The sequence below is a fragment of the Gracilinanus agilis genome, chromosome 5 (genome assembly GCF_016433145.1).
Source record: "Gracilinanus agilis isolate LMUSP501 chromosome 5, AgileGrace, whole genome shotgun sequence".
In the NCBI taxonomy this organism is placed as follows: domain Eukaryota; kingdom Metazoa; phylum Chordata; class Mammalia; order Didelphimorphia; family Didelphidae; genus Gracilinanus; species Gracilinanus agilis.
In genome coordinates, this window is record NC_058134.1 from 40,551,951 (window position 1) to 40,577,365 (window position 25,415).

General features: G+C 39.3%; 1 protein-coding gene across 1 annotated transcript in view; it reads left to right on the forward strand.

Annotated features, from left to right (window-relative positions):
- NEK11 (NIMA related kinase 11) overlaps nucleotides 1-25,415 on the forward strand; it is a 194,912-nt gene that overhangs the window by 128,947 nt on the left and 40,550 nt on the right. Inside the window, exon 15 of the mRNA XM_044678895.1 lies at nucleotides 19,139-19,235. Coding sequence (XP_044534830.1) covers nucleotides 19,139-19,235 — 97 coding nt within the window. The remainder of the gene's footprint in view (nucleotides 1-19,138; nucleotides 19,236-25,415) is intronic.

Here is a 25,415-nt window from a genome sequence, read left to right on the forward strand (position 1 = left end):
CTAGCATTAGAGAAGAAACTCTGTGAGTAGATAGACAGTGTGGATAAGAAGCATGGAATGAAAAATGGGCCTTTAGTTTCTGAAAATGTCACATTCCTGGTTAAACTTGTGCATATTTTAACAATCAATCAACAAGGATTTGTCAAGTGCCTTTATGTGCCAGACATTTTGTCAGTCCAAGGGGGAAAGGAGGATACAAGCATAAATGAGTAATAGACCCTGCCTTTAAGGGGCTTACCTTCTAATTGGGGAGACAAGAGAACATATACGGATATATACAGAAGATTACCAAACAGATCTTTGCATGTTTTTCCTTTCATTCTGATAGGAAGAAGTATACAAGGACAAAATGCATATGGCAACTCTTCTATATTAAATCACTTTCCCTCTGGCTCTGATTTCTCTCTTCTCAAACCAAAGACAATTTCTTCTTTTCTTGCATTATAGGAGATTTTAGAGAATTAATGTGTTAATACCTAGTGACCTTCAAGAGACCTCAAGGTAGAAGGTTTTCTTGACATTTAAAGTATATGTTATGGATAGAAATATCTGGACCTGGGCGTCAGGGGACAGGTCTTCCACTCAGAATGGCATGATATTAAACTTGTCCCTTTAATTTTATGAACCTTAGCCCCCTTATCTCTAAAATGTTGGAATTAAACTAAATGATTGTTAAGTCTTTTACCAGTTCTGATGTTCCAAGAGGTATCTCTAAGAGATAGCTAAGTATCTCAGGGGATAGAGCACTGGACATCCAGACTCAGACATTTACTTAGCTGGATGACCCAGCCAAGTCTATTTACCTCTATCCCCTAAAGTTTTCTCAACTGTAAAATAGATTAACAATAGCGCCTACCTTTCAGGGCTGTTGTAAGGATCAAAGGAGATGGTATTTTGTAAAGAGCTTTGCAAACCTTGAAGGTCTATATTAATTCTAGCTAATGTTATTAGCTATCTATGATTAATCCAACTGGGATAGAGTCTAGGAATGCCTAGGAAAAACATAGAAACAATTGTGTTCACAAGACTATGGGAGCTTGAAGCTGCCAGAAATTTTCAGGTACTTTCAGACCCTATTTAAGAGATATCAAGATGTATCCTACATGCTGGTGTTAGAGGTGAGGTAAGAGAAATCAGCCTTTATATATGGTAAAGGGAGGAGTGTGAACTGAGAGAGAAAGAGACCATGTTGTGTTAAACTGATTAAGTTGGTGTATTCATGAGGAGTGATTCTGTGACTGCATGAGTGGACAGAGAGGGAGTCAGAGAGAGAGACAACGAGAGACACAGAGACAGAGAGAAACAGTGTTTGTAATAGGACAAATGAGGAGGAATTGGCAAATCCCAGTGATGTACTGAGGGACTAGAGTTCATGATTAGTGCCCCTCCTCTGCCCAGAAATAACAATACTGAGGAGGCTGATCCATTTCTGAATTATAGATGACTCAAATTCCTAAAATCCCTGCAGTCTTGAACTCCTGAGAGTGAGGAGACAGATATAACCAGACCCTAGAATTCAAGGCAATGAGTTGAAGTTGGTCATATGCTCAACTTGAAATGGTATGAGAGTCAATTTAGGGGAAAACGTATTTCTGTATCTTCTTCATCATCTTTTTACAGTGCTAAGTATTGAGATACAAAAGGTCCTCCTCTCTCCAGGTCTGACCATTGCCAAGATGAAAGAGGACCCTCAGATAAAGGTCACTAACAACACAAGGTGACATCTGCCAAGTGTGCCCATTCCACAGGGATCTGCACGTTCTGCACAGACCAGTCCCATTCAGCAAGCCTCCAACAATATGTACAAGTTAGAGGAAGGCTCAATTCTTGTTCAGTCTAAGGAAGAACTCACTAATAATTAGAGCTATTTTGGAAGGCCTTCTCAGGAGGTCGGTGGATGTCCACATCAGTGATGATTGTCAGGCAGAGGTTGACCACTTAGGGGTATTGTGGAAAGGATTCTTGCTTCAGAAATAGGTGGGACTAAATGAGCTCCAAGATCCTTTGTGATTTTGAAATCTTCTGACTTGTGTCAACAGAGTAGGATGCTGTTGTTGGACCTTGAGGCAGAGAGGCAATCAGGTACTGGTGGAGAGAAGCTTTCCATCTCAGCCTTAACTGCCACAGGCGCTGCTATCAAGGGTAGCCGTGAGGCTTGTGCCAATATTTCCAAAGGGCTATTAAGGAGTGCCATAAAGTAGGAAGACTGCTGGTGTATGGTAATGGGTGAAAGGAAAATAAGACCAACTTTGATGAAAAGAGAACAGGATGGGATTGGGATTGTTGGGTGGCATTGTAGAGGTGACTATGGATCCTGAAAGGTACCCGACAACTTCACCATTATGTCTTAGTCTTGAGTTCCCTCCCCTTCTGTTGTTAGCCTGGTATGTGTGGGGTATTTTGCTGGGAGTATTTCCAAGGTGGATTTAGCTCTGGGCCATGTCTTGTGGGTTTTCCCTGTCTTCCTACCTTAAGTTCCTTGCAATACACATAAATGACTATCAGTATCTTTTCTGGGATGCAGGAAGAAAGTACGAGCCATCCCTATTGTGATGAGGTGGCCTAGGACAGAATTAGAAGACTTCAAGACATTAGGGACCAACACAGGGATGGAGCAAAAGGGGTCCAGAGTGCAAGAGAAGACACTGATGGAATCTTATAGAGGTGCAGATGCCTCAGCATTTTCATTGAAACAGGGCCCCTTACTTGGGGTATTAATCAAAATGAAAATGACACATTTACTACAGTATCTATGGAACAGGGTTCTGAGTGCATACAAGATGCTAGATATTATTTGATACCTGCCTACTCCATCCCCATCCCTTGTACCCAAAGGCTCATCTTTTTAAAAAATTAATTCTAAGGTCAAAAAAATTCCAGCTGATATACTCTGCAGTAAACACAGAAATCACCTCAAATTTCAGTTCTTTCTGTCTCTGTCTCTGTCTCTCTGTCTCTCTGTCTCTCTGTGTCTCTGTCTCTGTGTCTCTGTCTCTGTCTCTCTCTCTCTCTCTCTCTCTCTCTCTCTCTCTCTCTCTCTCTCCATCTCCCTACTTCCTCTCTTTCTCTCTTCTTTTGAGCCTGTATTTTTCTCCTCACTTCTTCACCCACTCTTGAAATCTCCAAACTCAGAGAATTAGACAAAGTCTATGTTAATGGGCAAAAGACTTTTTAATAGTACCAAATAGCATAAAATAATAACACAAGTGGAAATGAAAATAATACATACCTAGCAAGCTGCCATGATGTTTAACCTGAGTTGGTTTCTTTCTCTTTTCTATTGGCTATCCCTCTGCCTCATTGATAGAATGAGAACATGAGGTAAAGGGGTCTGGCAGGTAAAGGGAATGGGGTCTTCCTTGGTGCAGCCCCTCCACAACTCAAGGAAGATAGAGAGAAAGAAACCTTGATTTTGGCTTAAGGAATAATGTCCTACCCATGTTCTCTCTGTGCTGAGGAGTAGTAGCATGGACACTGGTCCAACTTGAATTTTTCCTTTTTCTACCCTCTGTGCATTAGATGTAGGGTGAACGTTCCTCCTTCAAGCTACAGAATCCAGAAAAGATCTGGACTCTCTTGAACATCTAGCTGTAAGGGGGAAAAGGGGGTTTTATGGGTTCAATATATTAAAAGATGGTCGCCAGAGGATTGAACTATTATCAATCCTCAATTAAGAATAATCTCAAGTCAAAACTGACTTTTCTGTTGGTTTGTTTACAATTAGGAAGGTTGAAGGTAGGGAAATTGGGAGAGAGAAACTTTGGCCGGGACCAGAGGCCTGGACCAGGTAAGAATTTAGAGGCCCAGCAGAGGGGCACAGAGGTTAATTAAACAAGGCTACTAGCCACAAGGCCATTTACAATTAGAGAGGCAAGAGAGGCCTCCCTGAGGGTAGAGCCTCCAGAAATGCCAAGGGAAGAGAGAGAGTCAGTCTCTCTGACTGAGAGAGGGTTACGGGCCTCCCAGAATTGGAGGTGCTCTCACCTTTGGTGATTAAATCTAAAGATGGGCAGTGTAGACTTAATCTAATTATCACATAGCTCAACAAGTCTCTAATGATTTCTGGGAAGGCTCTTTAAAATCATGCTCATGTAAAAATGTGATATTTTAACCCTCCATCTGCTCTGTCTTTGAAGTAATCCTTTGCTTCAGGCATTATTTCATTCATTCATTTGCCCATTCATTCTCTCTCTGCTGCTTTATTAAAACTAGAATAACAAAACACTAGAACTGATGATCTTGTGTTCACCTTGTCCTTATCCTTTAAGGAATCTTTTAAGAGAGAAACTTCTTGTTTCTTCTCTACAGATGAATTTCATAGAAACAAAAATTTGACCTGCACACCCCAGGGCTATCGATTGTAAGTCCAGCCAACATAGCAAGTCTAACCTTCTTTTGTATTAGGCTGTAACAAGCAGTTGGCTGGTGTAGAACAGTGCTGTCAGAATACATCGAGGTCACCTTATGAATGTCCCCAAAGTAATCATTAGAATATCCCTGAAGCCTCTTTGTCTATTAGGACTTCTTCAGTGGGTTGACTTGCCTAACCAACTGGGCCTTTGAACATTGTTCTCCCTAAATCCTTTCTTCAAGCGTTGCTAACAACTACTTAATCTGGATCAAACATGACTGATGCTGACCAGAAAAGATGAGACATTCTTCTTATCGTTATTTGTACTAACCACCAAATCCCATTTTTAAAAAGGAACTTTCTTCTCTTCAACTCATCAGACTACTCTCTAAAGTAAAGATGTGACCGACAGTCATTTAACTGTAAGTTCTTAAGCTTTTCACCTCTAGGGAAGAATTTCTCTTAATTAATAAAGTAATGTCAGGGGAAGGCTATATTTTTGGATGCTTTGAATCCTCTGAAATCAAATCCAGATCTGGAAAACTGGTCAGATAATTTTGATATAAATGTCTAATACTCATTGGTTCCCATTGTTTCATCATAGATAAAAATTCACTTAATTCAGGAAGTTTTTCAAAATGAAGAATTAAAAGAAAGAAAAAAAATTAAGGGGCTATGTTTATCAGAAAAACAAATAATCTCCTACAATTCTCTTCACTATAGCTTCTTAATCTATACTGGACAAGAACATTCTGGATCTCCCTTTTGCCCAGAGAAAAAAAGGAAGTTGTAGCTGGGCTTAGCCAACTCATATAAAGCAGAAAGTTGTAGAATCATCAGGACATTTGGGGTTGTCTTAAGAATAAATTCTTGTGAATATGGCTTTACTGTTAAAGAAACATGTTGTCTGTGTAAAATGGAATATTGAGTAAATATTGAAAACATAAATCTAGATCAGAAGGGGACTCCAGAGGTTATATGGTCTACCCTTCTCACTTTACACATGAGAAAAATGAAACCTGGGGGTGGTTACTACCTCACATAAGGTCACACAGGTAGTGAATTATGTGGGTGGGATTTGATTCTAGAGCAGGGATTTTTAACTCTTTTGTGTCAGAACTCCTTTTGGCAGTCAGTCTGGTGAAGCCTCTGAACCTCTTCTTAGAATAATATTTGTAAATGCAAAAAACAAAAGATATAGGATTACTAAGGAAATCAATTATATTGAAATAAATATGTCATTTCCCCCCATCTAATGTCAAGGACTCCCTGAAGTTTTTGGTGGGATCTGATTAAAAATCTTTGCTTTAGAGCTAGTCTTCTTTCCACTATAATACCCACTGAATCAATGTAGTATGGATGGATATATGTAAATAATATAATTTAGACAAAATAAGCTTTTTGATTTACCACATCAGTTTCTCCCATAGAATGCCTTATTTCTCTATTGAAATTGATTTGCATGTCACATGTAAAATGAGTACTTCCTCTCCTCGCCACAATGGAATTACTTTGTACATTTTTATTGATTTCTAGTTCTGTGTACTTGTTTTTCTCTCCAGAAGAATATGAACTCTTTAAGGTCAGAGAATTGGATCATTTTTAATTTTTATATCCAGAACCAGGAACAGTAAGCAGGTGGGTAGTAACCAGTACTCACTTAACCACTTGCTCTGTGCCAAGTGCTTGGGATCCAAATACAATTAAAAAGGAGCCAGTCCCTGACCTCAAGGAGTTTATACTTTAATGGGGAAAGAAAACAATCAAAGGGAAGTTGAGAAGGCTCGGAGGGAAGTTCCAAGGTGACTGTTGAGAACACACCTTATAGATATATGAGTCAGGATTTGAACTCAGGTTTTTCTGACTCCAAGTCCATCTCAGTGCCCAGTGTGTTGCCTACCTTATTGGGTCATTAGGAAGCATATGCTTCATAAACTTAATGGTGGCATCAACAATGAAAGCACAAACTGAAGGAGAGACATGGACACTGTGTAGGAAGTTTGGGCTGTGAAAGTAGCTAGAGAAAATCTGTTAGCTCTAAAATTTGATGATTTTATAATTGAAAGATCATCTAGAACAGTGGTTCCCAAACTTTTTTGGCCTACTGCCCCCTTTCCAGAAAAAATATTACTTAGCCCCCTGGAAATTAATTTTTTTTAAATTTTAATAGCAATTAATAGGAAAGATAAATGCACCCGTGGCCATCACCACACCCTGGATCACTGCAGCACCCACCAGGGGACAGTAGTTCCCACTTTGGGAATCACTGATCTAGAACCTTCTTTCCTAGTTGTTTTTTTTTTCTTTTCTTTTTAATTAGAGAAGCTAGAGGAAATGGTTGATTGGTCAGTAATGACCATGACCTTTCTTAAATGGATTCAGATCTCATTGTAGATCCTCCTTGCTCCATGGCTAGACCTCATCATTCTTTGTGAGCTTTGTCCATATTCTCCCATAAATTTTACATCTGGGATCTACCCGGTGTCCTGATAATCTTCATCTAGATTTTTTTTTTACATTTTATAGGTACTAATGCAGTATTGGGCTCATAATCCATCATTCCTTCCTTCCACTCCATGATGAAACTGCCTCCTCTTCCACTTTATGCTATTCCTGGGTGCTATTCCTCATTCCACTTTCTACACACAGGTCATTGTTGGAAATATACTTGTGCCCACCATTTATTGCCCTTTGGGATATCTTGATTTTTCAGAGACTGTTCTTTTATGATTCAGAACCACATAGCACCATTGGGAGAAAATTGTGTTAAAAAGAAGAGTTTTGTGTCAGAGATGAATTTAGAATTGAAAGTACTGCAATTTAACAAATGCAATTAGGCCTGCTCTTTTCCTCCTCTTCAATTCTGGGTCCAGGTTATTATTGTCCAACTTCAGAGATAAATATTAATTTATCATGAGCTACTGATATCAGGCAAAGCATAAGATAGAAAAAACAGAGATGTTCACCAGTGACAAGGAGAATATCTTAATGAACCCAAGTGGAAGAGGAAATTCTCAGAGAGTGAAATACAGGACAACTAGGTAGCTCACTGGATAGTTAGCCAGACTTAGAGAAGGGAGGTTCTGGATTCAAATGTGACCTCAGCCACTTAGTTATATGACCATAGACAAATCTCTTAACCCTCATTGCCTAGCCCTTACCACTCTTCTGCCTTGGAACCAATTCTTAACATCAATTCTGAGGCAGAAGGTAAGACATTTTATTTTAAAGAGAGTGAAATATGGGGGCAGCTGGGTAGCTCAGTGGATTGAGAGCCAGGCCTAGAGACAGGAGGTCCTGGGTTCAAATCTGGTCTCAGCCACTTCCCAGTTGTGTGAACCTGGGCAAGTCACTTGACCCCCATTGCCCACCCTTAACCACTCTTCCACCTATGAGCCAATGCACAGAAGTACAAGGGTTTAAAAAATGTGACATTAAAGAGAGTGAAATATATCAGATGGTGTTATTTCTGAGATGGCAATGGGCTGATTCTATCAAGTCTCAGAATATTACAGAGATTCCTCAGTGAGATCCATAGCCACTCAAAAGACATCAATCTAACAATCCATAGAAGTAAAATCCAGAGGCTCAAAAATGCTTATTGTCGAGATGGTGGCATGCATTTTGGATGGTCAGCCCATTGGCTCAAATCGTAAGCACATCCAAGGCAGGCACCACAAGTAAGCAGTGTTCTGGGCCTAGACCCAGAAGTTTGTTATACTAACATAATTTCTTGGCCTTAATCATTTTGGATGCATATGGTAAAATATTGTTCTGTAATTTCATCTTTTTCCTCCCTTATGTAGACAGTGACTGTCTTTTAATGCACTGCTAGGGCATAGACTAACAGGCACGCATATTTGTTTTTCTATAATTCCAAACTAAATGGTGCCTGAAGAACTTAAAAAGCCATTATGTCTGTGATTTAAACTACCCAGTAATAAGAACACTTACCATTTCTACATTCAAAAGCTTTGCAACCCTGAGCTAGTTCACATAATAATATTCCTGGAAGTTTAATTAGTATTTTATTATAAGTACTTCTTTCCAGATGGGGAAGCTGGAAGCCCAAGAGCTTACAAATTACTTTTTTGGCGTCTCTCAGTAAATCCATTTTGTGTTGGCCACAATGTTAGGGCAGGTGACGGTCTCACTTATCTTTGTCTTTCTCCTTGGTCTTAGCAAGTCAAATTGAGCATTTTTTGAACCAGACCTGTGATTTCATGGGGAATTTTCAATGAGGAAACCCTTTGAACTGATGCAGATGACCTTCTCTAGAGTCTCTAGTCTTACATAGAGAGATTAAGTGATTTGCCTCTAGGGTCACATAGCCCAATTGTGTCAAAAGTGGGCTTTGCACCCAGGTTCCCCAGATTCTGAGCAGCTCTCTAACCATCATTCCATATTGCCTCAATAGGCGCTGAATACACATTTATGAAGTAAGTGAATGTTCTTTGGTGGGCACTGACATCCTGAGTCAATCAATCGTGCACTAATTAATGATTAATTAGCAAATGCCAAGAGAATAATGACCTCAAAGGCATGCAGTAAAGAATGGAGGCAGAAAGGAGATAGGAAGTCCTGAGCCTGAGGGAGGCTGAGGCTCCAAATCACAAATGCTTAATGATTGATGACACTTTCCTAGCAGCCTCATTGTTTCTCTGAACATATGTGTAGGGTTTTGCTCATCCTTAAGTGCTATATAAATGCTAACTATTATCCTTATTCTTATTTGTGGTGGCGATTGTGCTCTGTGGGAACAGGCATAGGAGGAGGATCCGGGACATAATCACAATGTGAACCAGAACCAGGAGGGGTCACAGTAAGAGCAGCCGGAGTTAGTTAGAGGTTACCCATGGGTGGGGGGTATGTTGGGCTGGAATGAGGAAATGTCAAGGAGGAGAGAGATTCAAGGGGAGAGGGGAGGGAATCATTGAAGTTGGTGGCCATTAGGCTGGCTTAGGTAGAGGGCAGAAGACTAGAAGGACAGGGAGGAACTGAAGGACTGGAGGTTACAATTTGAGCGAAGAGCAGGTTTCAAAGGAGTTAGGGGGTGCCAGAAGTGGGAGGATGGAGAAGGAAATGGCAAACCACTCAGTACCGCTGCCAAGAAAACCCCAAATGGGATCCCAAAGAGTTAGACACAACTGAAATAACTGAACAGCAGCAAGATGTAGAAAGAAGAGATTAAGGCCACAAGGTACCATTGAAATGGCTGGCAATTTGTACCATACTAGGATGCACTGAACTAGGGTAATAGGGTAGAAGAAAGAATAAGGAAGAATAGAAAGACTGAGGATCATGATGAGGGTGAAGAGCAGTTTAAGAGGAGTTAAATGTTAGAGGTAGAGAGAAAAGAGAATATTGTCATCACAAAGTACAACGGAAATGAATGGCCATTGGGACAAGACTAGGGAGGGAGAACCGTGAAACCTGAGTAGGGGGATCAGCTAAGAAATTATTGAAGAATAAAGCAATTGAGGGTCTTGATGAGGGTGAAGTGATATCCCAGAAAGGTCCCCAATACACATATATAGTAAATGTACATACATTTATATGTGTATGTGTGGGTATGTAACATATGTCTATCTCAGCATGAAATGTCAACCCTTATTAAACTGCTGCTAATTGAGGGGGAACTCAGCTTAGGAGAGAATGAAAACAAATAATAGTAATTGTTAACAACGTGACCTTTAATCACTGCATACCTTGCACTTGTAACACAGCTGTCTCTAAAGAGCTTAAAGCACTTTTCATATTATTGAGCTTTTTTAATCTAATCTTCCAAACATCCCCATGAGGTTAATGTCAAGTATTGTAATCATCATCAGTCCCATATTACAGGTGGGAAAGAAAATCAGTGATTGAGTGTCTTATTTTTATGTAAATTATAATTCTTTGTTTGATCCTCTCCTACCTTCCCAGTCTTCTTACACTCCTCTTCCCATACACTTTGGCCTCTCAGGTATTTTCCTTGACTGTCTTCCATGTGCAGAACTCTTCTCCCTCCTGATCTCTGCCTCCTGGCTTTCCTTCAAGTCTCAGATAAAATTCTTCTTTCTATAGGAATCCTTTCCCAGTCTTCCTTGTGCCTTCTCTCCAGGATGATCTCTAATTTACCCTAATTTATCTTATTTGAACTTCTATTTAACAGCTCTTCAGACATTTGAGGGCAGCTATAATATCTTTTCTAAATCTTCTTCAAGTTAAACATCCTTAGTTCTTTATTTTTTTTAAAATATTCTTTTATTTTTACTATCATGCAAAACTCACTTCCCTAATGGTCATTGTTGTAAGAGTACATTTATACAAAACCCAAACCCCAAAATAAAACCATAAATACACTGATGTGAAAAATGACTCCAACAGTTCTTTCTCTGGAGGTGAAGAGCATCCTATCATCAACATGTACCACAATTTATTCAGCCATTCCCCCATTGATGGACAGCCTCTCAATTTCCAAATCTTTGACACCACAGATAGAGCTGCAATAAACATTTTTGTACAAGTTTGTCCTTTTCCCTTTGTTACTGCCTCTTTGGGATACAGACCCAGTAGTGGTAGTTACCAGATCAAAGAGTATGCACAGTTTTATAGCCCTTTGGGCATACTTCCAAATTGCCCTCCAGAGTGGTTGAATCAACTCCATCAACAATGCATTAGTGTCCCAGTTTTGCTACATTCCCTCCAACATTTATCACTTTCCTTTCATCATATTAGCCAATCTGTCAGGTGTGAAGTGGTTTCTCAGCATTGTTTTAATTTGCATTCCTTTAATCAAGAATGATTTAGAATATTTTTTCATATAATTATTGATGGCCTTGATTTCTTCACATGAAAATTGCTTATTCATGTCCTTTGACTATTTGTCAATTAGGAAATGACTTGTATTCTAATAAATTTGACTTAGTTCTCTGTAGATCTGAGAAATTAGACCTTTATCAGAGAAATTTGTTATAAAAATTTTTCCCAGTTCATTTTTCCCTTCTAATCCTGGTTACATTAGCTTTGTTCGTACAAAAAGCTTTTTAATTTAATAGAATAAAATTATTCATTTTATATTTTATAATGCTCTCATCTCTTGTTTGGTCTTATTTTTTCCCCCTTAGCCAAAGATCTGCCAGGTAAACTATTCTATGTTCTTCTTATTTATGGTATTCTACTCTCTCTATCTAAATCACATACCCATTTTGATCTTATCTTGGTATAGGGTACTAGATACTGATCTAAACCTAGTTTCTTCCATATTGTTTTCCAGTTTCACCAGCAGTTTTTGTTAAACAGTGAGTTTTTATTCCAAAAGCTGGGATCTTTGGGTTTATCAAACACTAGATTTCTAGAGTCATTTATCCCTATATATCATGTATCTAATCTATCCCATTGATCTACCATTCTATTTCTTAGCCAGGACCAGACTGTTTTGATAGTTCTTAGTTCTTTCAACCAGTCTTTTCATGGCATATTCTTTAGTCCATTTGCTGCTCTGGTTGCCATCTTCTGGCATGTTTCCTTTATGACATGACTAGAGCATAGCATAGCAGAACTCCTGACTCCATGACTCTGCCTCTCCAGATGAAGTCTTGGAAAGCATAACTTCTTTTGACTGCCAGGTCATGCCATTGACTTATGTAGACCTTAGGGTGCACTAAAACTCCCAAACTTTTTCATAGGAACTCTTATCTAGCTACCTTTCTCCAATCTGTGAATTTAATTTTTGAAACCCAAGTGCAGAACTTTGGTTTTATTCATATCAAATTTTATCTCGTTCAATATGACTCAGCATTTCAGCCTGTTAGATTTTCTTGGACATCAATTGATGCCTCCATTGGCCATGCCTCCAAACTTCACATTCCACCCAGCCTTCATTCAAGTGACTGATAAAAATATTGAATACCTCAATGCTAGGGACAAATCTATGAGTGTCTTTCCTTTAGGGACTCCCCACAAGCTGATTTTGATTCTAAGGAGTTCTCTTTAGATATTCAGCCAATTACAAATCCAGCTAATGTTACTATTATTGAGTCTTCAGTTCTTTATCTTCACCCTAAGCATAGCATGATAGACTTTGTCAGATATTTTGATAGAATCTGAATATGCTACCCCATCAGTATTTCCCTGAACTATCACTCAAGTTATCTAGTCAAGAAAAGGGAGAACAGATTATCTGATGGGACTTGCTCTTGATAAAGCCACACTGGGGTCTAGTGATAGCAGTTTCCTTTTCTAAATCCTTCCAAACCATCTTTTTAATAATATGTTCTATAATTTTACAAAGTTTAAAGTTAAACTCAATTAGCTTCTAACTTGCAGAATTCATTCTCTTTTTGGAAAAATCAGGGATGCACAGACTTCTTTGTAGTCCTGTGCCATCTCTCCCTTTCTCCATAATCTCTCAGAGATCACTAACTGGGTCAGCCATGGCACTGGCTGGCTCTTTTTAGTACCCAGTGATGCATTTGTTTGAATCTGATGACTTGAACTCCTTGAGGTCATTTACTTGCTGCTTGATTGCCCCCTCACTTATCTTAGGTTTCCTACTAATCATTTTTTTCATTTTAAGCATTCCAATCCAAAGATCATTCTCATTAGAAAACAGGAGCAAAATTAGAATTGGATAGTTCAGCTGATTATTGACCATTCTTTCCATCCTGTTTACTAGAACAGTATTGCTCTTGTTCTGAACATAGCCTTCATTTTTTTTCAGCCATTGTGCTTTAGCACTTTCTGGGATTTAGTGCTATTACAGAACTGTGCTATTCTTTTTGAGTTCATTCTCATTTACTTGGCCTTGCTCCCATTTTCTAGACATGTCTTCATAAAACCTTAATTTCACAGTGTCCTGGGCATCCACTTTGGATTCTTTAGGTAGATCTTTCCTTTTCTGCCTCATCAGAATCATTTTTACTCATACCATGGTATAGTAGAGAAGGAGCTACTGAGAGAGACTTGACTTTAAATTCTATCTCTGCCACCTACTGGCTGTGTGACCCTGGTCATTTAATTGCAACCCTGAGTTGAAGATAAAACACTAACTTTATCAACAGGAGTCACCTCACCTTGTAGTTTTCTGTACTGGTAAAATCGTAGATCTGGTTTCTATTCCCCATCCTTCAAAATTTCATTTTTTAGAGTTCTAATTCTTCTTGGACAAAATTGCTCCTTTGAAATATTGAGCCATGAGAGCCTATTAATCTCTTCTGATGATACTTTGAAATCCACTTCCTCCCAAATTTATGAAGCCATGCATGGCTTTTTTTCTCCCTTGCCGTCAAGAATCCTATAATGGAATGGTCACTACTCCAAAGTCATTTCTGTTTTAGCAGCTACTCCATTTGTTGCCTGGAATTGGATCCAGAAGAGATTTCCTTGTTGCTTCTTATACTGTACATTATAACTAAAGCAAATCACCAATTTATCAATTACTCTGCTTTTGGCCAAGCCACCAGATGGTCAAGGTCTCTCAACATTATAACTGTCATTTTCCTCTATGACTTGATTCCCTAAATTCCCTCCCCAATTCCTTCTCTCTCTCTCTCTCTCTCTCTCTCTCTCTCCCCCTCTCTCTCTCTCTCTCTCTCTCTCTCGTCTGTAACATTCCCCCATAATGACATCATTTTTGTTTTTTAACTCAGTTGATCTTCACCCAAATTGCATTTCATCATATTTTCCTCCTTTGGGGGGAAACAAGTATATCTTTAGAAATGAATTTAATACCATTGATAATTTTTGTATTTATGTAACTTTTACATCTAATACATTCCTTTCCCTCTCCTCCCCAAGAGGGTTACATTTTTGTAATAATGAGCAAGAAATAATTTTATTGAATATATACAGATGATTTCATTTTTTCCTCCTTCCCTCCCATATGCACTATTTATCCCATATACAGTCTATCCCTGCTTCCAATACTCTTTAAAAGAATCTATTCTATTTTTATCCATCCGCTTTTTTAAACCCTTACCTTCTATCTTAAAATTGATACTAATTATTGGATCAAAGGCAGAAGAGGGCAAGGCAATTGGGATAAAATGACTTGTCCAGGGTCATAGAGCTAAGAAGTGTCTGGAGCTGAATCCAGGACTTCCTGTCTCTAGGCTTGGCTTTCTCCACTGAGCCACCAACTGCTCCTATCCTATTTTTTATGCATTATAATTTCTTTTTTAATAAATAGTACCTTTTCAGTGTCAAAATACAATCATGGGTCGCATCCACTTAGGGACATGTATGAGATAAAATTTGCCACCTTCTATTAGGAGTTATTGTCCACCATGTTTATGACCCATAGTGGGTGCTGTTGTACATTTGACACCCTGTTTTTATTGCTGGCTTTCTTCTTGGATGTTTCTTCCATCAAATTGAGTGGGAGGCCTTTGAGATAACATGAACATTTGTCATACAGAGTGGATTAGTGTGGATATTTTGCAGTGTGCATCATTGAAAGAAACTCCTGAACTGATGAGATCCATATGATTAAATTTATGCCAAACATGGTCTTGGTACTGGGGATATGATGATCATGAATGAAATAGTCCTTGACTTCAAGGAGTTTACACACTTTCAAAAACTCAGCTGTTATGGCCCATGTTGGCATAAGACTGACTCTGGGTTTTTGAAGATTATGTCAGTAGAGGCAGTAAGCTCTTGAAAATTGGAAGGACTTTGGGTCTTTGGACTGTATCTACCTTCTGAGGACCAGTCCACAAAATACTGGCCAAGTATTTTGTCAACCAGATCATCTCATGAAAAATAGTTGACTGAAGTGTGGAAGGGCCCTTATGTGCACTGATGGGTAGATGGAGTGCCCCGTGGATGTACCATTTGAAATATTAATATGGATATTAAAATAAAAATTCAGAAGTCATTAATACAAAATATAAGGAAAATATCTAAAGTTGTCTGAACTTTAATAAGTACAAAATAAATAGAATAGATTGAAAATTTCTGAATACTTTGAGCTGCACAAAAGGGGAACGAGTTGACTTAATTCCATTTATTGTCCTAAGCTCTGGGGATTTATAGGCAAGCAAAAAATATTCAGTCATGCTTTCAAGGTGCTCACAATATGATGGCAGTGGAGTAGGGTGACAATATGCAAATTACTATGTACAAACAAGATATATATATATACATATAAGTGTGTAAGTATGTGCATACACACATATATAATATATATGTATATTATATATATGTATTTATATATATGTATATATATAAATTGGAGATAATATTTGAGGAAAGGCACTAATATTAATGAGGTTTGGGAAAGGCTTCTTGTAGAAGCTAGGTCTTTCGCTGAGACCCAAAGGAAACCAAGATTCATTGGTGAAGGAGCAGAAGGTTCAAAGTATGTAAAATAGCCAATAAACGTGTCTGGAGTCAGGAGATGGAATATGTAGAATAAGCAACAGCAAAAGGGCCAGTGTTACTGGATCCTAGAGCATGTGGGGAAGTGTGAGATGGAAGGAGACTAGAGGGGAAGGAAGGGGCCAGTTATGAAGGGCTCTAAGACCAAAAAGAGGATTTTGTATTAATATTGGAGGTAACTGAGAGCCTCTGAAGTTGTCTGACTGGGATTAGGGGAATGCTTTGCTCAGGTGTGTGTCTTAGGAAGATAAGTTGATATATGAATGGAAAATGGGTCTGCAGTGGGGAGAGAATGGAAGGAGGCAGACCCATCAGCAGCTATGGCAACAGTCCAGGGGTGAGGTGATGAAGACCTACACCTATGTGGAGGCAGTGGCAGAGGCAAGAAGAGGACAAATGAGAAATGTCTCAGGGATAGAGAGTTTCCCACCCCTGGAGGTCTTCCAAAGAGGGGCAGAGGGGCTGTGGAGGGGAAAACCAATCAGGGGATCCAAACTTCTTCCTTCTATGAGAAGAGAAAATGAAAGTCAGATATATGAAAAGAAAGAGAAAGAAGGAGAATGGGGAGGACCAAGAGTAATGAATGAAGAAAAGAACAGAGTGAAAGAGAAGGGAGAATAATGGAAAGGTGAAACACCCAAGGAAAATAAGGAATTGAAATGAAGGCTTGAGTAGGAATTCATGCAAGAAATGCAGTGAATGAAATAAAAAAAAGAAATAGAGCTTATCCAGGCTTAAATTAATTCACAGGACCAGGCGGCTGCCTCCATTCTCATCTGTATTTTCTTCCTGTGAAAGGTCTGGTAAATCCTACTAAAACCCCGCTTATCCCCTTTGCTTTTTCCAATGGCACTTACAAGCTATGGTCTCTAGTAATTGTTATTTTAAAAAATGACCAAATGTAGCACTCCCTGGGCATTGTTAATTTTTTGTCTGGGAACTAGCAGGAACCCAGGATCGTGTCCATGTGGGTGCTCCTTGCCTTCACTCCAGCAGATTGTGACCCCTTCCTCTTGCCCTCCCCCCCCCCAGTAGCTAGGGTAGCAATTAATGAATCTTCTTGAGTTTATGATGATAGGTCTGAATGCCAGGGATATGGCCTCTATTCAAAAGAATTTTCAGTCTTGTAGGAACTTCTAGGGCTTGTTTTCTTCTGCATAGCTTTCATGCTACAGTCTAGTGGCTTGCCCTGTGTCACACAGCTAGTGTCCAAGGGTAGGATTTGAATTCAGGCCTATCTGACTTTGAGGCTTGTGCTGGATCTACTATAACACACTGCCATTCATCAGAAGAGGACTTTGAAGGAGATTACCTTTACAAAGAAAATATGGTAAAATGCATTTCAATTCATGTTTCTTAATTGCATAATTGTATACTTGGGGTTTACTGTTCTATAGCCTATTAATAGGACCCATGGCTTAAAAATTATTCTTTTCATGCTAAAGAAACTATACCATTAGTTCATGTAGACTGTAAAAAGGAGAGAATTGATCTCCAAAGTGAAATTTTAAGTGTGAGTCAGTTTACTTTTCTCTGAGTTCTTCCTCCCTTGTTTACACAAGTACCATTCCATAGAGGAACCATTCTTAGGCTGAGAAAGATTGGATCCCTGTCATTTAATATTAGCTGCTGTTCATTTTCCACTTTCCCAAAGATCTAAAAAACTACAACAAAATCCTAATTCCCAGTTTTAACTCCTTTGTGTTTTATAACCTTTTTAGTTTCCAAGATGAGGTTGGGAGGAAGGGAAAAGGGGGAGACAAGGGTCCTTTTATTCCCCTTCCAGAGATGCTGGCAATTACCCAGCATTTATGCAAATAAAGGTCAAAGCCATTTCTTTGTGAAGGTGGTAAGCATTTCAGTCTGGTCACTGCTTTCAGGAAGGCTGCTAACAATGCCAGAAAAGGTACCTAAGGAGTGGACTGAAGGTAAATCCATCCTCAAGCATCATTGCTAACCAAATCGAAGCATCACAACAATTTCTTTCTTGATGTTTTCATCCAGCCCAGTCATATTCCCTGCCTCCTTCCCCATTTTTCTATAGTGCTCTGGTCTAGTGAAAAGAGTTTGTATTTGGAGTCAGAAGCCTCCATTTTCCTCATCTGCTAAAGTGGGGAGTGATAGTAGCATTAAATATTAATATATTCAGATATATTATAGCTTTAAGGATCATAGAATCATTTAGTCTTAGAAGGGACCTTAGAAATTATTTAGAAAAACTCTCTCATTTTATAGAAAACTGAGATCTAAAATGTCAAATTTGCCTCAAGTTACCCAAGAAGATCTTCTAACTCCAAATCCCATCTTCCTTAAACCCTATCACATTGCAGATCAGACAGCTTTTAATGGCTGAATGAGCAAGTACAGAATATGTGCTGGGCACTAGAAATATAGATACAAGTCCCAGGGACTAGAACTGGGACTGGAGAGCAACAGATTGTCATGCCCTTTTAATAGGAAGGCTAGGATTGATTTGATTTGATGATCGTTCTGAGAGAGACTTCTATAAGTAATTGGTAAGTTCATTCATTTAAGGATTAGAAGGGACTATTAAATCCATTGATTTCTAGAAAGGTGAAGTAACTTGCTCAGGAGGTAACAGACATAGAAAGTGTCAGAGCTGGAATTCTCACTCATGACTTCGAATAATAAATAATAAAGGCATGACTTCATCCCTCAGAGAGAAGCTTCATTGACCTTATTGAAGCAGCCGTGGATCCAGCTTGTGTAAAAGAAAGGGAAAATGGCATTATGTAGGTCATCATAGCAAGAAGCATCTGTGCCTTGTACTAGTGTCTTAGGGTACTTAAGTTAGGGGAGGATTATTTAGTAAGTCAGACCATTGGTCCTTTTCAGACACCACTGTTTCCATAGCAAGTCTCCAACCCTCTGCAGCCCATTTGGATCTCATGCTGACATGTGCCATATGATGCTTCTAAACTCCCTGAGCTATCAGCATTCCTTTCCTTTGCAAAATCAACAATCCCCCAAACCCCAATAAATGAGGCAAAGTGGAAACTAATTTTATAGGGAAGAGAAACACAATCATTCAAACAAACATGACAGGCAAGATTACAATGCTCGCTCCAAAAAAACCATTTCTTTTCCGATTCACTTTTCATGCCCCCTTTATTCTTATTGTAACCATTTACCCTTTTGAGTAATGTGGTTTTCTCTGAGCAATCCTTAAAAGGATTGTTCAAGACTTCTGGAGGAGAACTGGAGTTCCTCATGCATATTAAAACTGTAAATCTTGCTGTCCTCTGGAAGAAATCTTCTCTATGTATTTAATAATCAAGTTCATCTTTAATTAATGTAGTATTACCTTGTCACAAAGGTGAATCATCTTGTGTTTTCTGATTGCCCTTGAATATTGCCTTGAGGTTAAAGTGAATGAAGCTGGGTCTATGCATTGATTTCTAGGTACGAGGACGGTCACCAGTTCAGCTCCAGTCTTGACGCAAGGACCAAGTCCTTTTAACAACACTGAGTCTGAAACCAAGATGAAACTCATGAGAGAGTAAGTAGTGTATTGACACCTTGAGAAGTTTGGGAAGTAGCCCAAGGTATAACACATATTTTGGGGTGTTATTATTCTGAGAAACACATTTCTAAAAGAGGGCATTTCTCCAAAGACAAACTAATTAAAGGTTCAATTTAGTTTAGTAAAAAAATATCCCATCATGAAGACCTAAAGTTGTCATGTCAGAATCTCTTTATGGGGGTCACTGGAGAATAGAAAAACCCATTGCCTGTCTCTAGTCATTCCTGTTTGACTATTAGTCTTTGGTAACTGTACTCCATAGATTTCATGCCAATTTTTTTCTGCTTCCTGTTGTGGTACTGGATAAATGGGTACATATGAGCTAGTCTTGGTCCAGGAATCTAATTTTGGTGTTAATATGAGTTTGTTCTTCTTGCATTTTGTACCATTTTGTCATCTTGAGAACTGGTCTCCAGAGTTGGGTATAACCTGGCCCTAAGAGGGTATATGATCAACCAGTCCAGGAAATAGCTAGCTATGGGACTTGCTTCAAACACAACTCCACCTATCCTTTTCTCCTACCATTTTTCCAATCTGTACTTTTCTTCAGCAATCAGGCTCCCAATCTCCCATCCTATGAACTGGTTGGAGGCCCACAGGGACAATTATAAGGTAAATATTACCCAGCCTCCTACAGGCAGCAGCTGTGTGGGTGCCACTGGGAAGATTTCTCCCTCTTCCCCAAGATCATCTTGTGACTGTAGCATGTCACCATTCTTTTTGGGGGGTGGGATAGAAAGACAGTTAAGAGATGAACAGCCTTGAATAGGTAGTATGCTATGTCTCAGATCTCAATTATATCACTTCCGCCTTTTTTTTTTTTTTTTTTTTTTTTCCCCAAGTATCTCTATGTTGAGGGCACCACTTTGTGATGGTGACAACATCTTCCAGTCATTCACATTCACAACATTGGTCTCCATCCTTGATCCCTCCTTCTCACTTACTCCATAATTTCTATCAGTTTCCAAGAATTGTTTCTACCTCTACACCATCTCTCACATCTCTCTTCCTTCTCTCTTTACTCATAGCCACCTCTCTAATTCAGGCCTTCATCCCTTCTTCCTTGGATGACTACAATGGCCCCATAATTCATCTCTGCCTCAAGGCTCTCCCTTCTCCATACCTATCAAAGTGATTTTCCTCAAACACAAGCATGTTTCTTGGTATTTTCTTGATAGCCACAGAGATATTAAAGCTGGCATTAATTTAAATCTGGCAAAAAAAAAATAACACCTTTATGGGTGTCAATAGATGGCAAATATAACTCTTTACCAGAATTTTGGTAAAAGAATCCAAACTTGGGTTTTCAGTGGTTAGCTCATGGTCAATGAGAGTTGAAGACCTACATCTTCCTTGGGCAGCCCTTTTGGCTTCACTTTATGGCATCTGGGTGGTATAGAAAAAAAAAAACTAAAAGAAAAACTAACTCTGATCTCTTTTTTAAAACTTTATTAAAAGAAAAACAAAACCCACCAGAGTTCCCTAGCTGAAGTTAACTAGAGCCTTCCGCTCCTCTCAATCTTCTCAGATTCAAAGGCCTGTCCCAAGAGCGGGATTGGTCCTTATATAGACCAATCCTGAGCCGGAGGTAGGGGGTGTGGTCGCTCCCCTGCACGGGATTGGTCCAAATCAGGACCAATCCCATGCTAGGAAATAGGTGTGGTCCCTCCCCTAGCATGGGACTGGTCTATTCAAGACCAATCCCACACTAGCAAGTAAAGGGGAGGGACCTCAACACTTCAAAACCTACAGAGGTGTCCTGTATAGAGATCTGAGGCTGACGTTAGGAACGCCGGAGTTCAAATTCTGCTTCATATAATCATAATCTGTTTCCCTGAACCTCTCAGCTTCAGCTTCCTCATCTTTAAAATGGAGATAATCCAGGGTGGTTGTGGGACTCCATTGAAATAATGTATGTAAAGAACCTTGCAACTCCAGAAGTGCTAGCTATTCTCATTAGTGCCATTTTTATTATGACCCTTCTGTGTCCTCGGCTGGGCTCCATAGCCAGAGACTTCATTCCCTTTATAGCTGATATCTTTATTTTTCAGATCATTGTTTCTAGTTTATAATTATATTACCCCAAAAGAATCCAATTACATCTCTTAACATGAAAAGCACCTAGAGAATTTCTCTCAGAGTTGGGGAAGAGGCTGGAAATTGCTCCTCTCACCTTTGGTCCTGATTGTGTTCATTCAGACCTTGATTAGCTACTCTACAAGAAATGAATCAAAATGCTTGATTAATCCCATTTTCTCAAGGAGGTAACAATAACACGGTTCCCATTTCCACTGGCAGAAGCCCTCTCGCTCTCCCTCACCCTCTTCCTTATATTTTTCCTGCTTTCTTCCACAAGAGCACGGATGATAAAGACAAAATGAATGCACTTCTGGATTCATAATCTGTAGTAGAAACAGGATAAAAACTAAAATCTTGGTATTTAAAAACATCAACAACAACAGCAAGGATTAGAGCTCTAGTTTAGGAGTCCCTGGTCACCAGAGTGGAATATATTGATAGATTTCAAAATGGGTCACTCTTAGCACCCTCTACACCATGTCCTTGTCTCTTCATTTCCTAGAGTTCCTGATTCCCAAACGGGGAGAAATCCAGGTCTTTTTCTTTCCTTGTTCAGATTTATGATTATCATCAAACTTCCTCCTCACCCTCTTCCTGATCAATGATACTAAGCCCTTCAGGGAAATAAAAAAGATATTTCTCATAAAAAGAAGGACTCTTGTTGTAGATCAGCCTGCTTCAACAAAGTTAAATCCTTGATCTCAGGACCTGTGCTAGCATTGTGTGTAGGAGAATCCAGAGGAGTCAAGCTTGTGAACAAGAATCCCCCTACTGTGGAAATATTAGGAAGCTGGGGAATTGGAGGAGGAAGGAGGGTGGATACTCCCACTGGTTGGATGTAAGACTGGCTATAGTCTTGTTGCCTTTGGATGTATCCGGCTTGGCAGAGTAAGACAGAGGAACACAGCTCTAGCATTGTGCATAACCCAGAGAATCTTTTCTCTCATAAGCATTTGATGTGCTAATCTGCTGAAAAAGCATCTGGAGAGAAATTGTGGATGTCTAGGAGCCTTGGGTGATGTGACTATTCTTGGTACCCACCCTGGAGTGTAGGGGATTAATTCGTCAGGAAGGCAAGCCTGGGATGACATGGTGATTTAAATACAGCCAAAAGGTGATTTATCTGATTTCTTTGGATGCTAGTAAAAAGAGCTGACTTGGTAAGAGACTAAATGTGAATGATGATTCAGGAGGTACATTCCTAGGTAGTTTCTGGTAAATCCTGAGGGGAATAGAATAGAATGAGAGGGATATCATAAGGTAACAGGTTTTGCCTCTAGTTTTTCTGTGTCTGAAGAGGATATTAAAAGAAAGTACAGGAGAAAAGAGGAAGATGATTCAGAGGAGGGGTTCAAATGCCCATTGGTTTGATCTGATCAGTGTTGATCACGCTAAATGGAAGGCGATTAGCTGGTGATCAGAGGTGTAACCAGCAAAATTTGACATTGAGGGTAAACCTCAAAAATACATCTGGGACAGGTAACCTGACATAGTCACAGATTGAAATAAAAAAAAAAGATTATTGAGTAGAGAGCAGAGACCTGGAGATGTTGGTTTTGATAGACAAAGACCCTAGGACCTTGTGAGAGGTTACTGCTGGGGAGACTTAGAGCAGGACTGAGCCAGCTTTCAGAACTTTCTTGGGGTACTAGCGTGGGAAGTGAGGGAAAGAAAGAGCTTCTTTGGACATGGGTATGTTTGTGTGTGTGTTCCTAAGTTCTACGTTGCTATTTCTAGCTGCTAAAGGAGTATGCTTGTTTCCAAGTTTCAGTGCTCTAAGGCAAAGCCCTCCTCTCATTCTTTCATCAACATCAGTTGATGTTTTGTGACTGGCACAGGGACACTTATTCTCTGTCTCTTATATTTGCCCTACCTGGTAGATAGTTAGTAGCTCCATATTGACCTGCCTCTCAGTGGTGACATGAGCCTCTTACTCTGTATGTGCTGCCTTCCAGGCACCTATTGGGTTTTACTTTTATATTTTTACTTTTAAGTTTTTATTTTGAATATTTTCCCATAGTCACATATTTCATGTTCTTTCCCTCTCCTCCAAACCTCCCTAACCCCACTTAGCCGACGCACAATTCCACTGGGTTTTACACATATCATTGATCAAGATCTAATTCCATATTATTGATAGTTGGGCTAGAGTGATCGTCTAGTGACTACATCCCCAATAATATACCTATTGGGTTTTAAATGTGTTTTAAACTATTCAGAAGAGAAAAGCCCAGTTAGGAGTCTTGAATAGAGTTAGAATTTGAGAATCAAGTTAATGAATTTGTATTCTGTGCAAAGCATCTATTTTCTTTTAGTTCTAAGCATCAGAGGTCACTTGAAAGGATGAGATTGAGTTAGTAATGAGGTTGCCAAGGGAATTCTCTCTTGATTGGGGAAAAGAGTAATGAGGAAACATGATGCATAGAGATGGCACGTCTCCATGATTTCCCCATTTCCCACCTCTGCCAATGGTGAGGAAATTCAGATATAGAGATTGGGAAGAAAGACTTCAGAAGACCAACTATAGCTTCTGCTTGGAAGAATTACTAATACCTTTTCCCTGATAATAAACAGAGAGTTAATTGTTGAGTTGTTTTTTAATGTCAAAGTAACCAGGGTGGAACAAAGCTAAAATAATAACTCAAAATTAAGTAAAACTCCCCTCACTTTCTGGGAGGTGATGCAAATATTATCATTCTCATTTGACAGAAGAGGAAACTAAATCTCAGAGACTGTGTTTTATTCAAGGTCACACAGCTGATTTCCTCAGTTTAAAGGAGGGATACAGCCTAAAGTAAGATAAAAAGAAATACAGGTAAGTACAAATTGAATACCTTCTTCTAACAAGCTTCCATTAAGCTGTCATCTGGCAGGTGAAGTTTAAAAGAAGAAAGTATGTATCATAGTACCAATGTAGTATTTCCTAGGATCCGAGACTCAGTACCGTACTGGAAGGGATTTTGGAATCATCTGTTCCAACCATCTCATTTTACCACTGAAGAAACTAAATGCCAGAGAAATTAAGTATCACACAGGAGATAAGTAGCTGAGTCAGAATTTGAACTCAGGTCCTCTAACTAAGCACAGGCAACACTCTTCCCGATGGACCATATTGAATTCTATTCCACCTCAACTTTTCATGTTCATGTCCTCTCCCTCCCTTTAGATTTATTTCTTTTCCACCCTTTCGCTTCCTTCTTCCTTCTCCTTCTCTATCCCTTCTGATTCTCCCTTCTCTCCCCCTCTCCCTTCCTCCTTCCTTCTCTCTCCCATTTTTGCTTCCTTATAGAAAAGTTTGTGAGAGGCAGTGTGGCGCGTAGGAAACAGCATTGAAGTTAGAATTGAATCCTGGCCATGTCCTTAAGAAACTTGCTACATCACTGGAGAAATTAAATTGTCAATCTGTGAAGAGATAACCTCTCTAGGGGCAGCTGGGTAGCACAGTGGATAGAGGGCCAGGGTTGGAGTCAGAAGGACCCAGATTAAAAATTGGCCTCATGCTAATTGTGTCCCTGAGCAAGGCACTTACCCCCATTTGCCTAGCTCTTGCCCTTCTGTCTTAGAGTTGTTACTAGGACAGAAGGTAAGGGTTTGGCTTTTTTTTTTTAAAATAAAAGATAACCGCTCTACTGGGCAGTATAGATAAGTATAATGAGCCAATAATGTAATAAACTAGAGGAGAAAAAGAACTTACTTTCCCCCGATGAGATCACATCCACTGACTAATAGAATGAAATTTTCATCCATATGGATTTTACGTAGTGATCTCTTATAGGCACAGCCAGATGGGGCAGTGGATAGAATGCTGGACCTAAAGAGTCAAGAGCTCCTAAATTCAAACCCTGCCTCACCATTTCCTAGCTGTGTGACCCTGGACAAATTTCTTAACCACCATCTGCCTTGGTTTTTTCACCTACAAAATGGGATCAATAGCAGCACTCAGCCCACCCTATAAAGGTGTTGCAAGGACAAAATAGAAAATATTTGTAAAGTACTTTGCCAAATTTAAAATGCTATATAAATGTTGTCTATTATGCCCTATCTTCTGACCCAGATGTTATGATTTAGCACTAGACC